We start from the raw sequence: 22,441 nt of genomic DNA, 5'->3' as shown, positions 1-22,441 counted from the left end.
ATCTGACCAAGCAAAATGCTGCCTGTCCTCAGCAGCTTTGGGCCACTGTGGTGCAAACCTTTATGACTTTGCCTTTCATTTTCAATGCCTGCAAAATGGGCACCATCCCGACAACACAGCCAAGTTATATTTCCAGTTTAAGATGTCTGGCTTCCTGCATCACAACTGTTGTTGAAAATAACAACTGAACCTTGAAAACAAAACACTTCACCAAGGTGTTTCTTTTCAAACAGGGACCCTCTGGGCTCAGTCACACTTCTTTCAGATGAATTTTTATTCTAAAATCCGATGCCTTTTTTGATGAGTGGTTCTTACATGTGAGGTACTTTTCTTATTGTCCCAGTACACATCTCCAGGTTTCTCTTTAATGGCACTAATCTCTGACAATTACATAAGCCTTTTCTGTTTTCAGCTTGCTTACAACTCTAAACTCACACTCCTTTCTGCACCCAACTGTACATTTGACTTTTTTCATGCTATGTAGTATTTTATCTTCATTATCACCTGGTTTTAGAATTACTATGGAAACATACTTCTGGTTATACATGTCAGCATCTTTCCCAAAGGTTAGTGAGGTGAGAATACTCCCGAAGTTTGATTGGTAACGTTGCTTGGGTCGGGTTGCTGACCTGGATGCAAGGAAAAGATAAACTGAATACCAACACTCATCTTTCCCAGTCTCCTGAATACAGATACGATTTGACTAGCCACTGGAAGTCTCTGTTGCCACCTTCCCCACTACAACTATTCCCTCAACTTGTAAGCTAAAGTTAAACTTCCCTTCCTTAAGTTGCCCTTGTCATGTGTTGTCTTGCAGCAACAAGTAAAGTAAAAATAATTAACACACTGTAGATATGGCTAAGAGGTATGCAGTAACCATGCCACAACCTGAATGTTATGATTTCTTGAAACTGCTTCTGGCAAACACTTATTCTATTACTCTATTGCTTTTAAATCCAGCTTCACTCATATTATCAAGACACTGGCATAAAAAATACATATATATTCTTCTTAGCAATTTGGGAGTGAAGAGAACAAAGTCTATACAGCAGTCTAGGAAACGTCATTAGTAACCTCTGCTGTAAGAAGTTTTGAGGAGTTCCTAGAGCCTGAACTGTCTCAGCAGTAAGTTGTCAGGTCTTTCTTGCTCCCTGGGGTCAAAATGGGGAAGAAGGGGAATCAAAGGCATTACTATCTGTTTGGATGATATGCCTAAATACATAGAAATACAGATCTGTTGTCTTAGGTTTCCCTAAAGGAACAGAACTAATAGAATGTATGAGTATATATTAAAGGGGGATTTATTAAAGTGGCTTACAGGTGGTGGTCCAGCTAGCTAGACAATAACTCTTATCTCATGGAAAGTCCAAGAATCCAGTATTTGTTCAGAGTGCAAGGCTGGATGTCTCAGCAGACCCTGTCTGGAGCTGGAATCTTCTAGGATGAGAGAGTTTTCACTCTACATTGGAATCCCAAAGAATTAGGATATAATACAAAAAGCAGTGTCTCAGTCACTGGATAGATGAACTTGCCAGTGATAGTAAGGGCACACAGTCAAAAGCAAAAGACTCGTTCTTCCATTTCTTGGGTTACTACCAAGGATTGAGGCTCAAATTTAGGGTGGGTCTTCCCACCTCAAATGATCCTCTCAAAAAATTCCTCATAATATGTCTAACTGCTTGGGTTTTAGTTATTTCCAGATGTAGTTAAGTAGACAACCAAGATTAGCCATCAACTGTCAAAAAACCAAAAAAATTGATCAGTTTTAATTAGGTTAAATTAAAAAAAAGCAGCCAAGATTTACCAGTTATGAAGACAAAGATGTTATTGTATATGAGCCTGGATTTTTTGGAAGAGAAGAGATCTAAAATAAATGATTTGATAGCCCCAGGCATTCAAGATTGGTAAGAAATCGTCTTAAAGTGAGTGAGAACAGGCAGCACGGTTGAGTGTTCTCCTCTCCAACACCACATGAGTGATTCCAAAGGTGAACTTTATACAGCCAATACAAGAAAAGCAGACAGCATAACTGGTGCCAAAGCTCCATGCTTTTCCTTTAATGGGTAATAACATCTGTGGAATAATCAAATTAGCCAGAGGTTGGATGTCTATTGTGCCATATCTTGGGGTTAACACTTGTGTGGTTCCTTTCTGGTTCCTCAGTGTGTTTGTATTACTTTATTATCTGTCTCCAAACTAGATTTAAATGTAGAGTAACAGATGGTTTGGGGAGTTTGGGGAGAATGGACCTAAGTAGATTTTATTTGTTTGATTGTTGGTTTGTGTTTGTGTTGAGTTTGGACCTCACTCTATAGCCTAGGCTGACCCAAACTTCCAGAGTCCTCTTATCTCAGGATCCCAAGCACAGGTGTTAGAGGATAGCTACTACACCTAGGTAAATTTACTAAAGTCAGACTTTAACCTAAGCTCTTTATGAACATTGAGTAAATCACAAAAAAAAAAAAAAAATTATTGGGAGAAACTACAGCTGTGATTCTGACTTCATAGTCTAGTCAAATAGAGAAAACAAAGATATGTGAAATAAAATAAGGCAATTATATGGGCAATTGTGGTAGTCATTAGTTCTTGTCACCAAAAATAAACATATCTTTCTCTGCCTTCTGTGCATATGGTTGAATTGCATTTCATAGCTGTACTTGAAGAAAGATTTTGCTAGACCCATTCTTGACAGCAAGTTTTGTTTAAAGGTGGTACCTATAAGGGAAAGGCCAGAAAACTTTCCTTTCTTCTGCCTTAGTGATAGACAGTGTTGATATCTGCCCATTCAACTTAAAAAGTAAGGACAACAGAGTCTAGTCTCCCCACCCTCAGGTCATATCTGATGAGAGTGGCATAATTGAGAAGTTTTATCTCTGTTATTTCAAAACACTTTGGTGTTAGGTGTTATCTCATGTAACTGACTGATGGGATACATGCCTTATCTAATTGTAGTATATTTTTTACCACCTTCATGTTCCTATCTATGTCCTTTTAAAACAAAGAGCATTAGAAGGCATTGGCTAAAATTTGCTACCATTTTCCTTGAGTGAATATTGACTTTAAGCTCAGTAGAGAGTTGGAATAAAAGATTGTTTATAAACATACAATCACAAAACTTATTTCCATATGTGATAATTAACAATTTTCTTTACTCTATATAAATATAATATCATGGTATAGAAACTTTGCAACAAATAAAATATTTTCAATGATCTTATGAAAAAAATTAGTATTTTACTTAAAAAATAGAGCATTTTTAGCTCTTTTAAAAAGCAGGCAGTAGGAATTGATTTTATTATCCACAGATTTGTTTAAGAAATGCGCTTTTATAATCTTGTCTTGTGCCAGTTGGGCAAATAGAATCAAGCTCCAAACTGAAAGGTTAAGAGAAAAAACACTCAGAGGTTTGACATCACCTCGCCCCACCTAATGACTTCACTTTCCATTTGATTTACTGTTGTCTGGCTATTACTCATAGAACTAAAAGAAAATGTAGTTATCCTAGGGAAAGCTGCTGTCTTTGCTTTCTCTAAATATGCCATTTAGCCACAGTGTACATGATCCAGAAAACTTGTAAAGTGACTGATTTTTAGTCATAGCATTTGGAAAGTGTGACCAGAATGAGATAGTACTTTCTGTGTCCTTGCTATATGAGGTATGCTATGTCTTAGTCCTTTCATGGGTTACACCAAAATGCAACATAGTGGTCAATTTATGTGTTATAGATATTGATTCCACAGTTCTCTGTTTATGAAGTCCATGATCTAAATGCAATCCAAGATTCAGTGGCCAGTTAGGACTTGCTTGCTACATTTTCACTTGGTATACTGGCTAGTTTTGTGTCAGCTTAATACAATCTGGAGTCATCAGGAAGGACAGACTCTCAATTAAGAAAATGCCTCTGTAAAATTGTGCTGTATGCAAACCTGTGGGGGCATTTTCTTAATTAGTGATTGATGTGGGAGGGCTCAGCCCATTGTGGTTGGTTCTGTCCCTGGGTTAATGGTCCTGGGTTCTATAAGAAATCAGGCTGAGCAAGCCATGAGGAGCAAGCCAATAAGCAGCACTCCTCCATGACCTCTGCATCAGCTCCTGCTTTTGGGTTTCTTGCCTGACTTCCTGTGACGATGAACAGTGATACGCATGCATGAGCTCTTTTCCTGGCCAAGGTGCTATTGTCATGCTATTTCATCACAGCCTTGTTAACCCTGAGACACCTGGGAAAGAGATCTGTGCTGTACCCCAGGATAGCAAAATACCTAAAAATGAAGAGTCCTAGAGGAAATCCTTCCCACTTTTTCAGTAGGCACCCATCTGTTCATAAAAGCAGGCCTCTTAAAATTAGAAGATTGGTGCCATATACAGTGGCAATTAACTATTTCAACTGTTTTCTTTAGAGGGTATATTTACTCTTTAGTTTTCTCTTTGTAGAAGAAATTATCATATTGTGTGAGTGTGGATGGATGTGGGTGGGCTCATGCCACAGTATGTGTGTGTATATCAGAGGCCAACTTAAGAGACACAATTTACTTCTCTCATTGTGTGGATCCTGGGGATCAAACCTGCCTACCAATTCTGGGCACAAACACTCACTCAATAAGCCACATTGCTGCTCTTCATTCTTATTTTTCTATAACCATCATTCACAAAGTTCATCCTTTTGGGTAGCTTTGGGCATTTGAGTTTGCATCTCTCTTGAGTCTCTTCTCCAACCACTTTTTAACTGTTCATCACCCATAGCACTGTACTGCACCAAGTTCCTCCAAAGTTGATGATTATTCCTGTTTGGGACGTAATACTGCCTTGTCACATCTGTATAACACTGGCCCATGTACCCCCTAAAACTACAGGATATGCACTCCATTTTCCAGAAAACTCCTCCAAACTCCTCTACTATCTACTGACCTCAGAGTGAATTACGTCTGTCACAAGTGTTCAGTACCATTTGTGTCTTTCTCTTTTCCTTGTGGTTGACACACACACATACACACATAAATATCCACCAGTGACTCTTTTCACCAGGGAATCTGCCTCTTGTAACAGAACAGAAACTGATTTAATTTTCCAGCTTATCATTTGTCATAACTAAATCGTAACCTGCTAAAGTTAGGAAAATTTTCCAGCTGAATACAGCAAGCTATAGAGAACACTGAATAGTCTATTCCTCTCTCTTTATGTGAGGATCTGATAACCAAGTGAGCAGTCTTTGACTATACTGAGGCTAGACCTAGAGTCTTTGATTTTTCTTTGCTTTTTCTGTCCTGCCAATTGCATATTGGCTCTTTATAATTCTCACTTCTTCCACTTATGTATCTACCTACTTGGAGTGTCCATCATAATTTCTTAATCTTTCTTTTAATTAAAATATTAATGATTTTTGAGTGGCAGTTACCAAAATTTCTCTATTTAGGAAAATCAGCACAAATTAGGGCATTAAAATGTGTCTGAAGACTGCTATATGACTCAGTTTTCTGATTTATTGGATTAGTGTTTCCTAATCTAGTTTATTTCACTAATTCATTAAACTAAATGGATAAATCCATTCAGGTTTGTCATTTGAATGTGAATTAAATTGACCCAAGCATTCATATTTGTCTACATTTTGTCATCTGAAAGGAAGACATGAGATACATGTTCCATGGGTCCACCCTCCTTTGCAGACATGAATGAGTTCTTGAAGCACTTTGTCCTGTACTTCAGGGTCTTAGCTCATCACCTCTTCTTTTTCCTAGTATAAGTCAGATCTTTCCCATGCTTCTTTTTTATTTTAATATTGAGATATGAAAATTGCTATTCACATTCATTTGAAGAACAGAAGAAATAGTGAGGTGATATGTTTCAAATGTAGGATAATAAAGAAGCTAAGAACCATCAGTCATTTCTGTACGACCCTCTGCAGAACTCCACTCCTCCTCCAAAGTCCTTGTAATCCATAATGTAAGGCAGTTTGGGCATTCAGAGAGATGTTTAAGACAGAAATAATACAGTTATTCATGAAAAAAAAGTTTTAAAAAGGGAGATTTTGTAGATCATTTTTATTTGCTATTTAATTGATATGGTGAAAAGGGAAGTCAGTAATTCCTGATTAATGATATGTAATAAACTTTATAATACATCCTAATTCAGAGACTATTCTTCCATTTTTCACTGAGAATCTTAATGACATGATGTTCTGAGGTGGAAAGCATTCAGTCTTGTATCATAAACAACATAGTACCTGAAAGTGTTACAATTTAATTTACCTAACTTGTCCCTCCAGGCATCACATGTAGGAGATTCAGATTTAATTTTTTCATGTTCAAATATATTGGACTCCCATGTCTTTCATTATTTTTAAGTTCTTATTTTAATAGTTTTATTGTTTATGATTTTATTTATGCATATGTGTTCTGATCAAGAACATTTCCCTGCAACCCCTCCCTTATCCCCTTAACTACTTTTCCTTAACAGTTTTACATACTGTTTGCTCAAGATCCACTAGCCCTTATGTATATTGACGTGGGACCATCACAGAGCATTGGTGGCCTCTCAGAGGCTGCTGCCCACAACAAACTGGACTTTCCTCCCCAGGCAGCCATCAGTTGGCAAGAGCTTCTTAGCTAGGAGTAGGATTCATGACTCCATGCAAGTATTTTGGGCAGCTTGACCGTGTGCAGATCTTACACATCAAGTCCAAGCTGCTATGAGTTCATGTGCACAACAACCTGGTCATGTCAATCCCCGGGCTGTTGCTTGTTAGCCCTTGAAATCAAGAGAAGAATATTTTATATGTAAAAATGACCTTAGGTTTAGAAATGGCACATTCAGTAAGTAGATCCTAAAAGCAATTATACTTTCTTATGAATTAAAATTCAGAGACTGACAGGTAGACTCTGACATAACAATGCCAGTAGGTAGAGTAAATGAGGAAGTCATAGCTTTTTAAAAATTAAACATGGATCACTCTTTTTGGAGTCACTCAGTCCTGTTTTTCATGATTTACTGTGTTAGATAAACAAAGGAATTGAAAGTAAGCCTCTTTCCAAAGCAATTCTGATTTGGTTGTAATATTGGAAAGTACCCAGCCAAAAAGATAAAATGGCTGTAGTGCAAAGTTGTGCAACAAATTAATATCAATCAAAGGGAGAGTTGTTGGTTTCATTACAATAGCCTTGATAAATTAAAAGTAATAAATTTACTTGTAGACCATGAGTCTGTTTTTACAAATCTGAGTGGCACATTTTTTTCCTGTTCCTATTGGTGTTTCCTCTGGGGTTAATTCATTGGGGTGGAGGCATGGTCTGTGACCCCCCCCTCCATTGTCACTCCACCCTCCTGCAATGTGGCAACTAACTTTCAAAAGCTGAAAACATGACGTTTCACAGGAGCTTGTTATTCATTTTCCAAAATTCATTTGACATTAGTCTAAGATATCCATGTGCCCTGGCATGGGTTTATTTAGGAAAGTTAGACCATACAGCACCTAATTCCTGGTTAGTAAGATAATATCCATAGCTGGGTGAGGTTTGGGAAATGGAATAATTTGGTGAATCTCTGGCCAAAATCTAAGTGACTCTCTTGGGACCAATGGACTAAGAACTGGTCCATCTGCATGAATTTCAGTTTCCTTTCTCAACTCATCAACTTTATGTCAGAGAATCTCTGAAGGAAGCTCCCTGTCAGGCCTCCTGCTGACTTTTCTGACTTGCAGATTTGAGTATCTGTCTGATTGCTTGTCACCTTCTATCGCCAAAGCCATTTGCAGTGGTCTCCCATTGCTTAGTGGCTTTCTGATATGATTGTCTAAAATGTATATTTATTTTTTACTTGTTCACATTTTTTTGGTGTTTCAAGACAGCGTTTCTCTGTGTAGCCTTGTCTGTTCTGGAATTTGCTCTGTAGATGAGGGTGGTTTCAAACTCAGAGATTTGCCTGCCTCTGCCTCCTGATTGCTGGGTCTAATGGTGTGTGCCATAATATCCAGCCAAGGTGTACAATTTATGAAACACAAAAGACTCTATATTTGTCATAACAAATATGTTAGCAATAAGTACAGTGACTATTTTGATAGCACCTACTGTATTTCCATCATGATAACACACAGACTCTTCAATCTATATAACAAGCTTACAACTTAATCTTATCTGTACCAAATACACAAAGAAATTGATACTGAGAAGTAAGTCAGTTGCTCAAGAATATATATTGTGGCAAAAGCATTCTCCTGGAAGAAAAACTTACCTGATGGTAATATTACACTTCACAAAAGAGGAGAGGCTAATCATTAACTACGTATGGTTGCCATCAAAATTAGCTCTGCATGGCATCGTTTTCTTCTCAGTGGTGTTGGTGCAATAAGCCAAAAGATTCTGATTATGGAAGGATAGTTGATAATAGTTTTCCTGCTTTAGAAGTCTAGATTAAATTTTCAGATATTGACATTATTATGATATTTTTTACTGATATAACTGTTTCATACTAAATGTGGTTCTGAAAATTTGAGTATTACTGGCCTCAGTCACCAGTTGTAAAGAGATGTAACCAGAAGTAAAGGACTGCTTCAATGCATGCACCAACCCTCAGTGTTCTAGATCAGCCCATGTTAAAGGGTGACATAACTAGCAATTTTCAAGCATACTGCCAAGAAGTAATGACACAGGTCTGCTCCAATGTATACATTGACCCTCAGTGTTCTAGATCAGCCCATGCTAGAGTGAGAAATACCTAGCATTCAAGAGGCAAGAAGTAATGACACAGATGTTTGATGACGCTTTTACACATTCTCCTGCCCTTGCTAAGTCCACATTTTCACATAGGTCTAGTCAATATAGTCTTAGGTAGATAGAAGACTGGAAAAGGATGAATGTTGACTGGAAAGATCTTGGAGTATGCTTAGTATTTGGCCCTATTCATAAGTTTTCAGGAGTAGAATGGAAAAAGGGAGACATTTTGATCAATGCAGTATCTTTGGCTTGACCTTATATATGTACATATAGATGTATATGTAAATATGTCTATACACACATATAATGTAGCCAAGGATGAGCAGAACATCTAATCCTCCTGCCAATGCCTCCTAAATGCTGGGATTGCAAGTGTGTACCTGTACACCCAGTTTGTATTATGAACGGGATGGAACCTGGGACTTTCTGCATGCTAGGTGTACTCTCCACCGTCTCAGCTAGATTGGCAGCCCATAGACCATTCTTTGTCCTTTGTAAACAATGGACAACACGAGATCCTAGGACACAAACAAAAGGATAGCATAGCTTTCTGTCATATTCTACAAATTCTAATTGAAAGAGGAAACATAAGGACAAGTTAAATTATATTAATGTTGATGTTTGACTCTCCAACTTAGCAATTTACATAGCATTTTATAACCCAGAACAGTTTGCTTTATTCATGTTATAAATTATAAAGACAGGAAATTCAGGCAGGCATTTAGGATTCTAATCATAAAATCCTTTTGATGTTTCTCTTCCATACAATAGCTCTAATAATTCACTTACTTCATTGGTTCAGTAAAAGTTGGCTTTCAATTTATTCAGCTTCTTTTTTTGTCAACTTTTTAAAATTTGAATTAGAAACAGGATTGTTTTACATGACAATCCCAGTTCCCTTCTCCCACCCATCCTCCCCAACCCCCCTAACTAAAACCTTATCTGACACATATCTTTTCTGCTGCCCCTGGATGGTGAGGCCTTCCAAGGGTATCATCAGAGTCTTTCGTATCCTTTGGGATAGGGCCTAGGCCCACCCCTGTGTGTCTTGGCTCAGGGAGTATTCCTCTATGTGGAATGGGCTCCCAAGTCCACAACTATGCTAGGGATAAGTACTGAACTACTACAGGAGGTCCCATAGATTTCTGAGGTTTCCTCACAGAAACCCATGTTCCTGGGGTCTGGATCAGTCCCATGCTGGTATTCCAGCTATCAGACTAGGGAGCAGGAGTTCCCAGATGTTGAGGTCAGCTGTTTCTGTGGGTTTCATCTTTTAAGAGTAATCTGAAGACTTCTTTACATCTCAGAAGTAAACTATACTGAGCTGTACATCTTGCTCATGTATTAAGTGTATAACTTAATATTTTAGTTCCATAACTAACATTTTAATTATATTTTCATAACAGCCTAGATACACAGAGGCCTAGGCCCTGCTCCAAATGATATGACAGACTTTGAAAATCCCCCATGGAAGGTATCACCCTCCCTGGGGGGCAAAAAGGGAATGGGATAGGGGTTGGTTGGGGAGCAGGGGAGGAGGGGAGGGAGAGGGAACTGGGATTGACATGTAAAACAAGTTTGTTTCTAAAGTAAATTTTAAAAAAAAGAAAAAGGAAAAACTGATTCTCTCCTTCTATCATGTGGATTCCAGAGATGGAACTCAAGTTGTCAGGCTCATTGACAAGTACCTTTTCCAAGTAAGTCATGTCACCAGCCCATTTGTAGACCTTTTAGTGGCTGCTATACTAATTGATACTTGATATTTCACTTTTATATTTTTCTTCATTTGGAGTTAGAAAGGCTAGAAGAATAAAATGTAAAGATGTTTCCCTAGGAAAATTATAATTTTCCCCACATCTCAGTTTATTACTGGAGTGGCACAGCTAAAATGAGCAAAGGGTTATATATAAAGTAGTTGTTGGATTATCAGGGTGGAATGTTGTCCCTTAGACATCCCCTTTCCTGGTGTCACAATGAAATATTCATTTTCTAAGCTAAGAAAAACAATCCTATTCTTAAAAGAAAAAAATCTCTGCATACTGGGCCAGTTACATGTCTGGGTGGGGTAAGGTGCTCAATGCCAAAACTGACAACCTGAAGTCAGTCCTTGGAACCCAAGTGGTGGAATTAAAGAACAACAAACTCCCTCCTGCAAATAGTTCTCTGAGACCCACACATGTGCACACAGCATACACAAATGCATCCTAAATAAATAAATAAATCAGTATATTTTTTAACAATCCATTATTATCTAATTACTTTCCAATTTACTTACCCAGTCATTATGATTTGTGACAGCTGACTTGTAGGCACTATATGCTAAGCCTTTTGATAAAGATGATGGATGGGAACAACTAGGTCTTGAGTCAGTGTCAGAAAGAGCATGTGTTGATCTCCAAATATATGTGTATCAGATAGGTAGGTAGGTAGGTAGGTAGGTAGGTAGGTAGGTAGGTAGGTAGGGAAATAAAAATATACACAATTTCTTTCTCTGTGTATTATAATGTGAAGAACTCATGGAAATTCTTTGAGTGAGATACAAAAATAGATTAAGGCAAACACAGGTTTTATAAAGAGCAGTTCAGTTTCCATGAGTTCTCATAGAGTAGAATCTCATGTAGAGTTTATTTCCTGAACTGATAAAAATGGATCTACAAGTACAATGTTCCTTCATCCCATACTTTTGGGTAATTCTGAAGGAAAGAGAACTACTGTCTTGCTAACTTTATTGAACCAATACTTCCCAAATGTGTGAATTTAAAATCTTTTTAAATGGCGTGTTTTTTGGGATTTTAAGAAACACTGGCCCTGAGCATTTTCTCATTAAAATTGATATAACTTGTACTAAATATCCTCAGAATAATTAAGATTGACTAAATTTTCTCTGCTGTTGAATTTGAGTGTTTAATGGTATTCTTTACCAGCAAACAAATATAATTTAAAGCAAATATTTAAACATGATTTTAACATTCTCATTGTTTGCCTTATGGTAATGAAATGTAAATATTGTATCTAAATGATATGTTTAATGCTGTTGTATTCTCAAAATCAATTCAATGTTGTAATTCCAAGTTCTGCAAGTTACCAAGGAGTACTTGTCTCTCATTCCAGCTAGCTGGCATCCTAAAGCACTGCACACTTGGGACACCATTTGTCTCTCCCCTTCTCCTTTGCTCCTTTCTTCATTCATTTTTACTTGGTTGTGGTTATCTAGCATATTAAAGATTTTTATAAACCCACACTTAATTCAGATGTGTTCTTCTGTTTATTTCCTGAACTAGATGATAAAAAATATTTTGATTTCTGTTCACAATGAAAGAGAGAGTTTTCTGTAGCTTACCATAGATATAATGACAGAAAACATGATCTTTTTAAGTCAATATATGGTAATTGGGCAGGATTAGTCACAATTGTTATAAATAATAAGAATAACAATGGGGTTTATTATAAGCCTGTTTCTTGCCCAATATAATTTTATTTAGCAATTATGAGTTAAAATGTAAATGAGGATTTGGAACTTTGTGTTGGCCTGCTGATTCAGCTCTTCTTTCCAGGGATTCATTCCCAGGCTACCACACTGGAGTCGCTGTGTCTCTAGTAATTCAACCCCTCTTTCTTATTTCTAACCAGTTTGTTTCTTTCTTCTCAAAGGAAATTGTAATCCTTTCTGTCACAAAAATCTCAATGACACTAACTCTTTTAATTGAAGATAGTTTTTTTTTATTACAGTATATTTTGATTATTGTTATTCCTCCCCCAACTCCTTCAAAATTCTCTTTCCTTCCTTAGCCACACAAATCAGCATCCCTTATTTCTTTCTCTTATTAGGATGCAAACACACAATTCAATTATTATAACAATTATTATTATGACAAAATAATAATAATAATAAAATTAGAAAACATAAAAACAAACCAGAATAGTACAAAACAAATAGAAGAAAATGAGCCAAAGATAAAGCTCAAGAAACACATATAGACACAGGAACACACACAGGCCCCATGAAAACCACAAAGCTAGAAACTGTAATGCTAAAGGGAAAAGCATTATAAAACAAAGAACATTCAGAAATGCCATTGTTTACATTTTGTGTTGGTGTTGGCCATCAACTAGGTAAGTGGACATGCTACCTACCCTCAACAATGGTTTTCATACACAGTGAGATTCTGTTGTAGAGAAAAAACTTTTCATTTGCAAGTACTTACTAATTGGAGATAGCTTCTAAATTAGGGATGTGGACTTGTGTCCATGTCCCCTTTCAGTAAGTCCAGTCTTGTGTAGGTCCTGTGCATACTGCCATATTCTCTGCAAATGCATATGTGTATTCGTCCAGCTGTGTTTAGAAGGCCTTTTTTCCCTATGTCCTCTGTCCCTTCTGCCTCTAACAGTCTTTCTGCCTCCTCTTCTACATGGATCTGCGAACCCTGAGGGGAGGGATTTGATGGAGGCAACCCATTTTCGACTGAGTACTCTAAGATATTACTCTCTGCACACTATCCTCCTATGGGTGTCTTTATTTGTTCCCATCTACTTCTGGAAGAAGCCTCTGACGCTGGATGAGCAAGACACTGTTTGTGGTGAGCAACCAATAATATTAGCAGTAACCTAAGTTGTTTGGAAGTTCCTATGGGGCTCCTTTGGTCAACACATTAATTAGGTGTAATCCATTCCTAGAATTAGAGGCCTTATTTGGTGACTAGAGATGTCCAGCAGGGGCACTGTCTCCCCCATTATTTGCCCATTCCATTTAAATCACCTTCATATACATATATATTATAGGAAACTTATACTGAATTAGTTTTCTATACGACACCTCATTTGGCCCTTAATTTTAACTGTCTCTCCTCATATTCCCTCCTTCAACCTCCTGTGTTCTCCCCCTTTTAATCCTGCCATTCTAGCCATCACTATCCATAAACATCTGTTCTATTTCTCCTTTCTAGCATGATCCAACCCTTCCATCTAGACCCTTATTCTATACCTGTTATAACAGGTTATCTAGGAAAAATCTTAGACATCATGAATACACGAGCATTTATGGTATACTAAATAAGATTTTTAAAGTATCCATATCTTAATTACTTTTTTATTAGTGTGATAAGACACAATGACCAAGTCAACTTGGAAAAGAAAGTTTTAATTACTGGCTTGCTTACAGTTTCAGAGGGTTAGCCTGCGGCCATCATTGTGGAGAGCATGGCAGTGGGCTGGCAGGCATGGGAATGGAATACTAGTGTGAGCTCACATCTTATCTACAATTAGAGAGAGAGAGAGAGATTGAGAGAGAGTGGGATGGAGGAAGGGAGCTAGGGGAGGACGGGGCAGGCCTTGGCCTGGGCCTGGAATGGGTTTTTTGAAAACTCACATTCCACCTGCAGTGGCACACCTCCACCAACAAGGTCACACCTCCTAATCCTTCCCTAAATTGTCCACCAACTAGGAACCAGGCATTCAACCATGAGCCTTAGTAGGTCATTGTCATTCAAACCACCACATTCCTTTAAATTAATACTACAAAAATAATCAATGTATAGATATTAAAGGTTGTTTCTAAAAATATATGTATGGCATTGATATCTGATTCTTCTGGATTGTTTTTTAATTTCTTTTGGAACTGTTCAAAAATACTTTATTTTGAGCTTTTTCCTTTAATCATAAATAGGCAAATATCAAATTTTGTAGATTCAGGAACAAAAGCAAAATTATGAGAGGAAGAAGACAATGTTACTTACTTTTAATATCTTCTGAAAGCAACCACACACTTGAACTTCATATGTATATGTCTCCTCTTGTTTAGATATTATGTTTATACTGACCTTTTAAAATGATATACATAATTAAATAAGGTTATATAATCGCCTATGATATTCAGAACTTATAATTAGGTTAGTTAGGTTTTCTAGATTTACAGAAATGTATTTGAGATGGATAGGCATTCATCCTATCCTAAGGATAGGCAAACCTCTCAAAGACCTACAGAAATATGGCATTTAAATGGTCTAGGGTTTTCTTGACTGTAAGACACAACTGCTCCTGGCACACCAATTATGTCAAAAAAGGAGGATGGACAACAAAGAAACTCATTATGGAGTTTGCTTTCAACATGGCAAGATTAGCCATTTGAGCAAGAAACTGCTCTTGCCTGGACTGTTTATTGCTGTATAAACTGGAAATACAGGACCCACAAGAAGTGACTCCTGAACTTACAAAACAAGACAGTACTGAAGGGTTCCTGTTGAAATGGAGAAGTGTGCCAGACACACTATGGGCTATGGGCTAAAGATGGATGCCCCAACATTACAGGTAATGTTGGACAGTTTGGATGACTGTCCAGGTAACGGATGTCTCTGTCAATTCTAGGGTTTATATATTATCCTTCTGTGGTCTTTGATAGAGTTAAAGACAGATAATTATGGTTATAGTTTTCTTCAGTTATTATAAAAGATAAGTTATCCTTCTTTTATTTAGACAGAAAAGAGGAGATGATGGGGAATGTACTGTGTATGTTTATCTTATTGATTGTTAAATAAAATACTGTTTGGCCAATGAAACAAGTTAGACAGGACTAGGAGTCAAAGAGGATTCTGGAAAATGTAGTAAAGAAATGGTGATCCAGGCAGGAAATAACATAGCAAGGAGACTCATTTAAAGGAGAAACAGGAAGCCTCCCCCTTTTCCCCTATGCTCCTGCTCCAGCATCACAATGTGATCCACTGGCAAGGAGGGATGTCAATAAGGCGTCCAATAAGACAAGTCTTATAAAATATATAGATTTATGATAGTTAATACTGAGCTAACAGAGGAGAATCCTAGTCATGGGCCAAGCAATTTTGTACCTAATACAAGTTTCTATGTATTCATTTGGGCCCTAATTCAGGCGGGTGGCTGGCGTAAAGCTCACACATCACTATGGGGCTCAGGCAGCTTATGGCAGAAAGATTTATCATAACAGCTGTGGAGATGCTTGAGCTCATACATTGGGAAAGTATTGTGTACAAAAACATGTAATTAAAAGAGCTGGAGGTAGATCAAAAAGAAAGATTTGATAGTTGTATTTTTACAGATGCAATGTGATATTTTGAAGTAGTCTCAACATAGACCTATAACAGAAGACGTTTATCTTCATTATCCTGTGCTATTAGAAGTCACAGCAAAACTGCTAAATCAGCTAAGCAAAAGTCTTTTTAGGAGCAATAGATATTGAACAGATAATGTGGCTTGTCAAAGACATGAGGAAAATTGCCATGGCAGCATGTTCTCCTTCAACAGCTTTCTTAGAATAAGATTCTTGGTCATATTATTAGTTCCCCTCAAAATTAATAAAGAAACTTGTACATGTGCCTATGGAGGCTTGGCAAGCTTTTAAGTGATTTATTATGTTATTTGATCTATATTGTTAGAAAATCAGTTTTTCTTCTTTATGTGATGGAAAGTGACAAGAATAGAACACTCAGAGATGAGTTAGGAGGCTGCTGTGGTCTGGATGAGAGACAGAAAGCTGGATAATTTTCAGCAGCAGAGAGGAAGGAGAGAACACAGCCTTCATATCCCAAACAAGCAAGGCTCTGAGAGTTAGTGCTGTTTTCTGTGAAAACTATAAGTTGATAACGTAAAACTTAATTTAATTTTTATAAGCCATACAAATCCACATAAACCAAAGAGACTTATATGTAGACCTAAATTTATGTATTCATAAATTATTAATAATTTATTTATTGTAAGCTCAAAGAAATTGTTTCACTTTAGTAATATTTTTCTTCTTGCTGTCTTATTGTCTCTGTTCATTATTTTATAGAACAAGAATACTTATGTTTCTAAGTCCTGTGTGACAGCATGGTAAAATTTTTCTAGTAAATTAGAAAGACAAATAGAAAACCAATAGTCAATTAGTTCTTCCCTGGAGCTGTAAAATATCTTTTCTCAAAGTGGTTTTTTTTATGTCAAATCCTAGTATTTATGGGGATTAATATATATGCAACAAAGGAGAAAGGAATGAAAATGTACAACTATAGAAAATACAGACTGAGTAAAAATTAAAGTTTCTTCTCAAAAGTACTGTGCCCCTTGGCCTCTAAAAGGATTATTTGACTATGGAATCTTTGTTATTAAATATCATACACCAGCACAAAACATGTATTCTAATGCTAGCCTACTGTTTTTATTCAGAAAATGGACATGTTCAACTACATTGAACCTCTTTCATTAAAATGTACATAAAATACCATCAGATGAAAAGAGGCATGCTTTGTGGTCACATAGAAGCCTATGTGATGGAAGATAGAGCTTATTCATTTGCTGGCAGGTATTGTGGATTCTTGTGCTGTGATAGATGTTGAGGGAAGCAAATGGGGAAATTAAAACAGTGAATCAGAGAAAGAAACTACTTAGATAACAATGTGACCAGGAAGGACTCTTGGAATATTTAAGATGAATATAAACAATAAACAGGAATGCTTTTTGAAGTGAGATGTCTGTGAAGTACTGAGGACCTATGCAAAGGCTGTATAGGGACTGGCAAGCAGTTGTCATATTTTCACCGATACATATACTGGATATCTTTTTCCCTCCCTTCCTCCCTCCCTCTTTCTCTCCCTCCCTCTCTCCCTCCCTCCCTCCTTTCCTGTGTTAGCATGGAGAAGTAAATCTATCCAGATCTCACAGACTCTAAATGTCTGAGTTCAGAAGCTTGTGTTTTATTCAGTGTGCCTAAGAGGGCTTTGCCAAGGTTTTAAGCAGTTATGCTATTTGATTTATATTTTAAAAATCAGTTTTTCTTCTATATGTGCTTGAAAGTGGCAGGAATAGAACTCTGGAAGGCAACTTAGGAGGCTATTTGATTTGATATTTGCTAAAGAGAGACTGTAGAATGCTTTCAAATTAAATGTCTTATGTGCATGTGTATGCATTTTGTAAAGCTGTATGTGTAGTCAAATGATACATTAAAATGATACTAAGATTCAGTTTCTTTTTCTTAATTTATAAAGATCTTTACCTTATTGGCCAGCTTCTAAGTGTGTTTTTAAGGAATTTAAAACTATATCCTACAGTATTCTTGTTTACCCCAGGGTTTTACACTAGTATCCACAAATTTATTAAGCCTAGCTGTGATTGCTTTTCTTTGGGGCTGAATTATTTATTACATTTTTCTGAGTGAGGCTATATCTGTGAAGGTGTGTCCATTCAATCTGGACAAGCCTTTTTATTTCCCATCATGTTTATGATCACTTACTTCTGATACATACATCTGCCTGCTTTTACATTTCCATTTTCTATGGTAGTCTTTACTTCCTACCAAAATTACCATTCTACAGCATGCCATTTCATCTTTGAGTTCGTTCAGACTGAATGCAAGCTTTTCCTGTTAGTGCAAAGCACTAACTCTCATGCTTTGCCCTGTGTCTCCCATAGTGCAGGCATTACATTGCTTCATTGCCCTTTGAAGTTTAGAAGAGTGAACTCAGAAAAGAGAATGACTTTAGAGGAACAGGAAGATGCAAATATGATAGAGAATTTGGTTGACATTGTATGACTTTCAACATGGAACTTTTCTGAAAACTGTGAGTTGGCACTATAAATGTTCTACAGTGCTGGGGAAATCTGCCATGTTTTAGTGGGTCATATTTGTAAATCTTGTTATATATATTCTCCTAGGTAAAGTTCATTTTCTTCTGTTCAGTGCAAAGAGGTGTGTTAAAATCCCTGATGTCGATAAATGTGCCTGGGTCTTCGGAGTGCTCATTCTGAAGCTGTGCTGTAGATAAAGTGGTTTTCCTGGAGAGCAGAAGTGTTATTTATTATAATGTAGCTCTGATTATTCCTAACAGCACTGTTTTATGTGGTGTTAATGTGGACACAGATTGACTTTTGTTAGGGTCTATCTGGCATGGCTGTATTCCAGTCCTAACCTTTTTTTTTTTCTTTTACCTATACATAAGCTCACATTTTTGTGATGTACAGTATTTAAATTGTTTTATTTTTCTTAATTCTGATAGATTATATCTTTTGTTGACTTGAAGTGGATGAGCTTCCTCTCTTCTTTTAATGGCTCTAAAATCAAACTTAACATCATATGTTTGCATGATATAAAGCCAGGCAAGCACCCTCAACTCCTTCACACAGCACAATATTATTTATTGGGAAAGGTTTTCTAGTGTGCACATTTAAACAATGATGCACTGTTACTTTCAGAAGGTTTTCATTTGAATGTTTTCACCACAAAGTTACATAAACAATACATGTATCAAAAAATTACCCAGGAGCCTATAAATAGGCTTTGATGAACCAAATTATTTATGTGACTGTAATAAATAGTGGTTGTTTTGTTATCCATAGTTGCCACATTTGAGCAAACACTGTTGTTGCCCTTTCTCTTTTTCCCATGTGCATCTTACCTGAGGTTAAAGGAACCACTGTGTACATGATATTCATTTTTCTTAGAAATTCTTGAAATTCTGTTATCAAGGTGTTTTCTATACTTTGTTTCTGCTACCTGGGAAAATTATTTGTATTGGTATATTTTAAACTAATTATATCAAGGGTTTATTGTTAACCACATAGGCTAAGAATTTTATCTTCAAATATAACCAAGGGTAGGCTGGTAGCCACACTGTAATTACAAAACTGCCCCATCCTTTGGGAGGAGAGACTATTAGTAGCCCCATTTGGTGGAACTTTAGGCTTTGTCTTTGCCTATCTTGCTTCAAAACTTTGTGAAAATTGAAAAGGCAGTTCCTTAGTTTTAGTAAACATCCTCAAAGACAGAGAAGGAGATGGAGAAGATGAAAGAGCCTGGAAAAGGAAATTTTCTTCTTTGATACAAACTTTGAGTGAATTTTTGCTGAATAATTTTCTTACTAATTGCAGTTTCTTAAGTGCTATTAAATAATAGTGTATGCAACATGTGTGCACAGTCCATTGTTTTGCATTCTGATAGTTTTATTTTGGGGATGATTAAAACACACACAAACCATACAAAACAAAAATAATTGGAGTAGTTTGTGTTTTATTTTACATGTACATTTTACTTTGGTAAGATATTTTGCTGATTTTTAAAAATTATTTCTCTTTTGATATTAGAATATAATTACATCATGCCTTCCTTCCCTTTCCTCCTCGAAAAGTTCCCATATAGCTCTCCCTCTTTTCCAAGGTCAAGACCCCTTTTGTCATTATTTAGAGTACAGCTAGTATGTCTAACAAATGGGTAATGAAAATTTGATACACATACACTGGAATACTCTTCAGCTATAAAGAAAAGTGAATGAACTGACAAGTCACTGGCTGGAACTAGAAAAGGTAATGTTGAATGGAGTAAACTAGGTACAGAAAAAAAAAAAAACGCAGCATATTTTCTCTCAGGGGAGGCTTTTCCCAACAAACCTTCAGATCTGAGCACATATCCTGGACTAACTGCAGGAGTCTGGGATTTAAGAAGGGGGCCATTGGCAGGGTAGCGTGTTGGGGATCAAAAAAGAGGGGAATAGCAGGCTACAAGTAAATCTCTGATCTGGGAAATGTGGAAAGAATGGTGCTAACTTGGGAGAGGGAAAGGAGATATCATAAGATGGAGGGTAATAAAACAGCAAGAATGTCAGAAAATCACACATACATACTAGCAACGTTATACAGACTGAGCAAGGTATATTTGGATATACCAAATGCATATTTATATCAATATGTATGTTTCCAAATATCTATATTTCCAAATACACAAACTTATAAACATACAAAAAGCAATTAAAGGGGAGGCCATGAATTTGAAGGTGAGAAAGGAGGGCTATATGGCAGGGTTTGGAGGGAGGAAAGGTAATGGGGAAATGCTGTAATTATAATCTCCCCAAAATATTCTTAAAACCAGTGTTATAGAGGAACATTTTTGGAATGTTCTGCTATATGCCATGTGCTACCTTGTTAACTTAGATTAAATTAATATAGAAGTATGAAATCACTAAATGCATTTCTTGAAAATGCTAAAAATATAATGATCATTTCTTTTTGTGAATTTCCTCTTGAAAAATTAACAAAATACAAGATTTCTATGTAAATATAAATTTGGGGACACCAGAACTATTAATGATATATATGTAGTAATAAAACATTGTTGGTAACTAGTGTTGTAGACTGACAATCCATTCTCAATTATGAGTTGCTAAACTGGAGCAAGTTAGATGGCTCAGCTGGTATGCAAGCCTGAAGATCTCAGTTTGATCACCATCACCCTTAGTGAAAGAAAAAAGAGGACTCTGGAATGTTGTCCTGTGCCATTCACATGTGTGCCATGGCATTTCCATGTCTAGATTCACTTACTCACATAGGGCATACACACACACACACACACACACACACACACACACACACAAAATATTTTTAAATAGTTGGTAAACTGTTTAACATAAAATGGTAAGAATATTTTAGAAAATAAATAAACATTCTTTGATAAGACATAGAATCAATAAAAATATATATTCATAAGATATAGTTTTGTAATTTAGTAAAATAGTATAGTATTCCTAAGTAAACATAGTTTTTAGCTAAATAGAAATAATTTTGCTTTTCAGATCAGTTACACTGGAGAAGTTAGCCAAAGTTGAGAAAGAATATTAAAGTAAAGTGTATTACTATGTGTTTTCTGCAATGAAAGGTCCTTCATTATTTGGCCTAGTGCAAATTATAATTTCTTAGCCATTTCCTTGAATTGTGTCTAACTAAATAAAAATATTGTAAAATCCCATGCTGGTGGGGCTTATAGTATACTGTAGTATTTTTGTTTATAAAAAGTAATTTGCTTTCCTGATATTTACATTATTGTTATTACTTATGAGATCGGGTCTTCTTGTTCACCATATTTATAGTATCCTTGTTATCCTTGTTTTACCTTTCTAGTAGTCCCCCGGAAGCTTGCTGTATTCTTTGTCACTGTTACCATGTAGCCAAGCAGACATGTTACAATAGCACAGGGAGTTTCCTCTAGGTTACCCAGAAATCCCAGAGCACTATTAGCTCCATGTTTCTAGCCCAGCTTTTTGGTACCTCTTTTTGTTTTATACTTCCCAATTGTACTTGCAGCTTCAATATTCAAATCCAAATAGTGGGACCTTCCATAGCATGAACTAAAGAAAGTTCATATTAAACATTCCTAAGAATTTCAGAATTGTAAATTATCTGTAGACTCTTGTCTGAAGGAGACCTCTTCTTCAATTGCAGCCTCAACCTAGTGGCAATAAATTAAATGTGTTTTATTTAATTCATTCATGATTATCCAAAAGAAGGAAGAGAAGGAAAAAATAAAAACTATTGATGTTATCCTTGATTTTTACAGCAAATTCTCTACTATCAGTTCCAAGTTCCCTATGAGTAGAAACTGAAATGCCTGTGTCAAGTGCTGTTATTATACCTGGCCTCATAGAAAATTAAGCCTAACACCTCTGTCTATGAATATCCATACCCTTCCAGAAGTAGGAAAATAGTAGCTATTGAAAACTAGAATTTTTCATCATATTAAAGTTTTTTCATGATTAAGTACTTGTATTTTCATATCACTTCAAACATGAAAAAAAAAAAGACTTCAGTTCATGAGATCAAGACCATTATTAATTTCCCATATTAGGCAATCTGGTCACATTTCAACACAGAGCTAAACTTAATCAAAACATCTAGTGATTGGTAAATCTGTTACAGTTGTGTCCTCTTCTCTTAAGACTGGTTTTTAAAATATCAAATTATCAGTTTTAGGTAAGTAG

General features: G+C 36.4%; 1 protein-coding gene across 3 annotated transcripts in view; it reads left to right on the top strand.

The window, feature by feature from the left end:
• Positions 1–22,441, top strand: part of LOC100768249 (DNA repair protein XRCC4) — a 214,286-nt gene that overhangs the window by 148,607 nt on the left and 43,238 nt on the right. For 2 of the 3 annotated variants that reach the window (XM_027401767.2, XM_035440487.1), the window contains exon 8: positions 18,111–18,259. The exons of the other annotated variant lie outside the window; for it this stretch is intronic. In XM_027401767.2, coding sequence (XP_027257568.1) covers positions 18,111–18,231 — 121 coding nt within the window. In that variant the 3' untranslated portion in view covers positions 18,232–18,259. The remainder of the gene's footprint in view (positions 1–18,110; positions 18,260–22,441) is intronic. 3 annotated transcript variants of the gene reach the window in all.

This window comes from Cricetulus griseus, chromosome 2 (assembly GCF_003668045.3).
Source record: "Cricetulus griseus strain 17A/GY chromosome 2, alternate assembly CriGri-PICRH-1.0, whole genome shotgun sequence".
NCBI lineage: Eukaryota > Metazoa > Chordata > Mammalia > Rodentia > Cricetidae > Cricetulus > Cricetulus griseus.
This window is presented reverse-complemented; position numbering and strand designations above follow the sequence as displayed.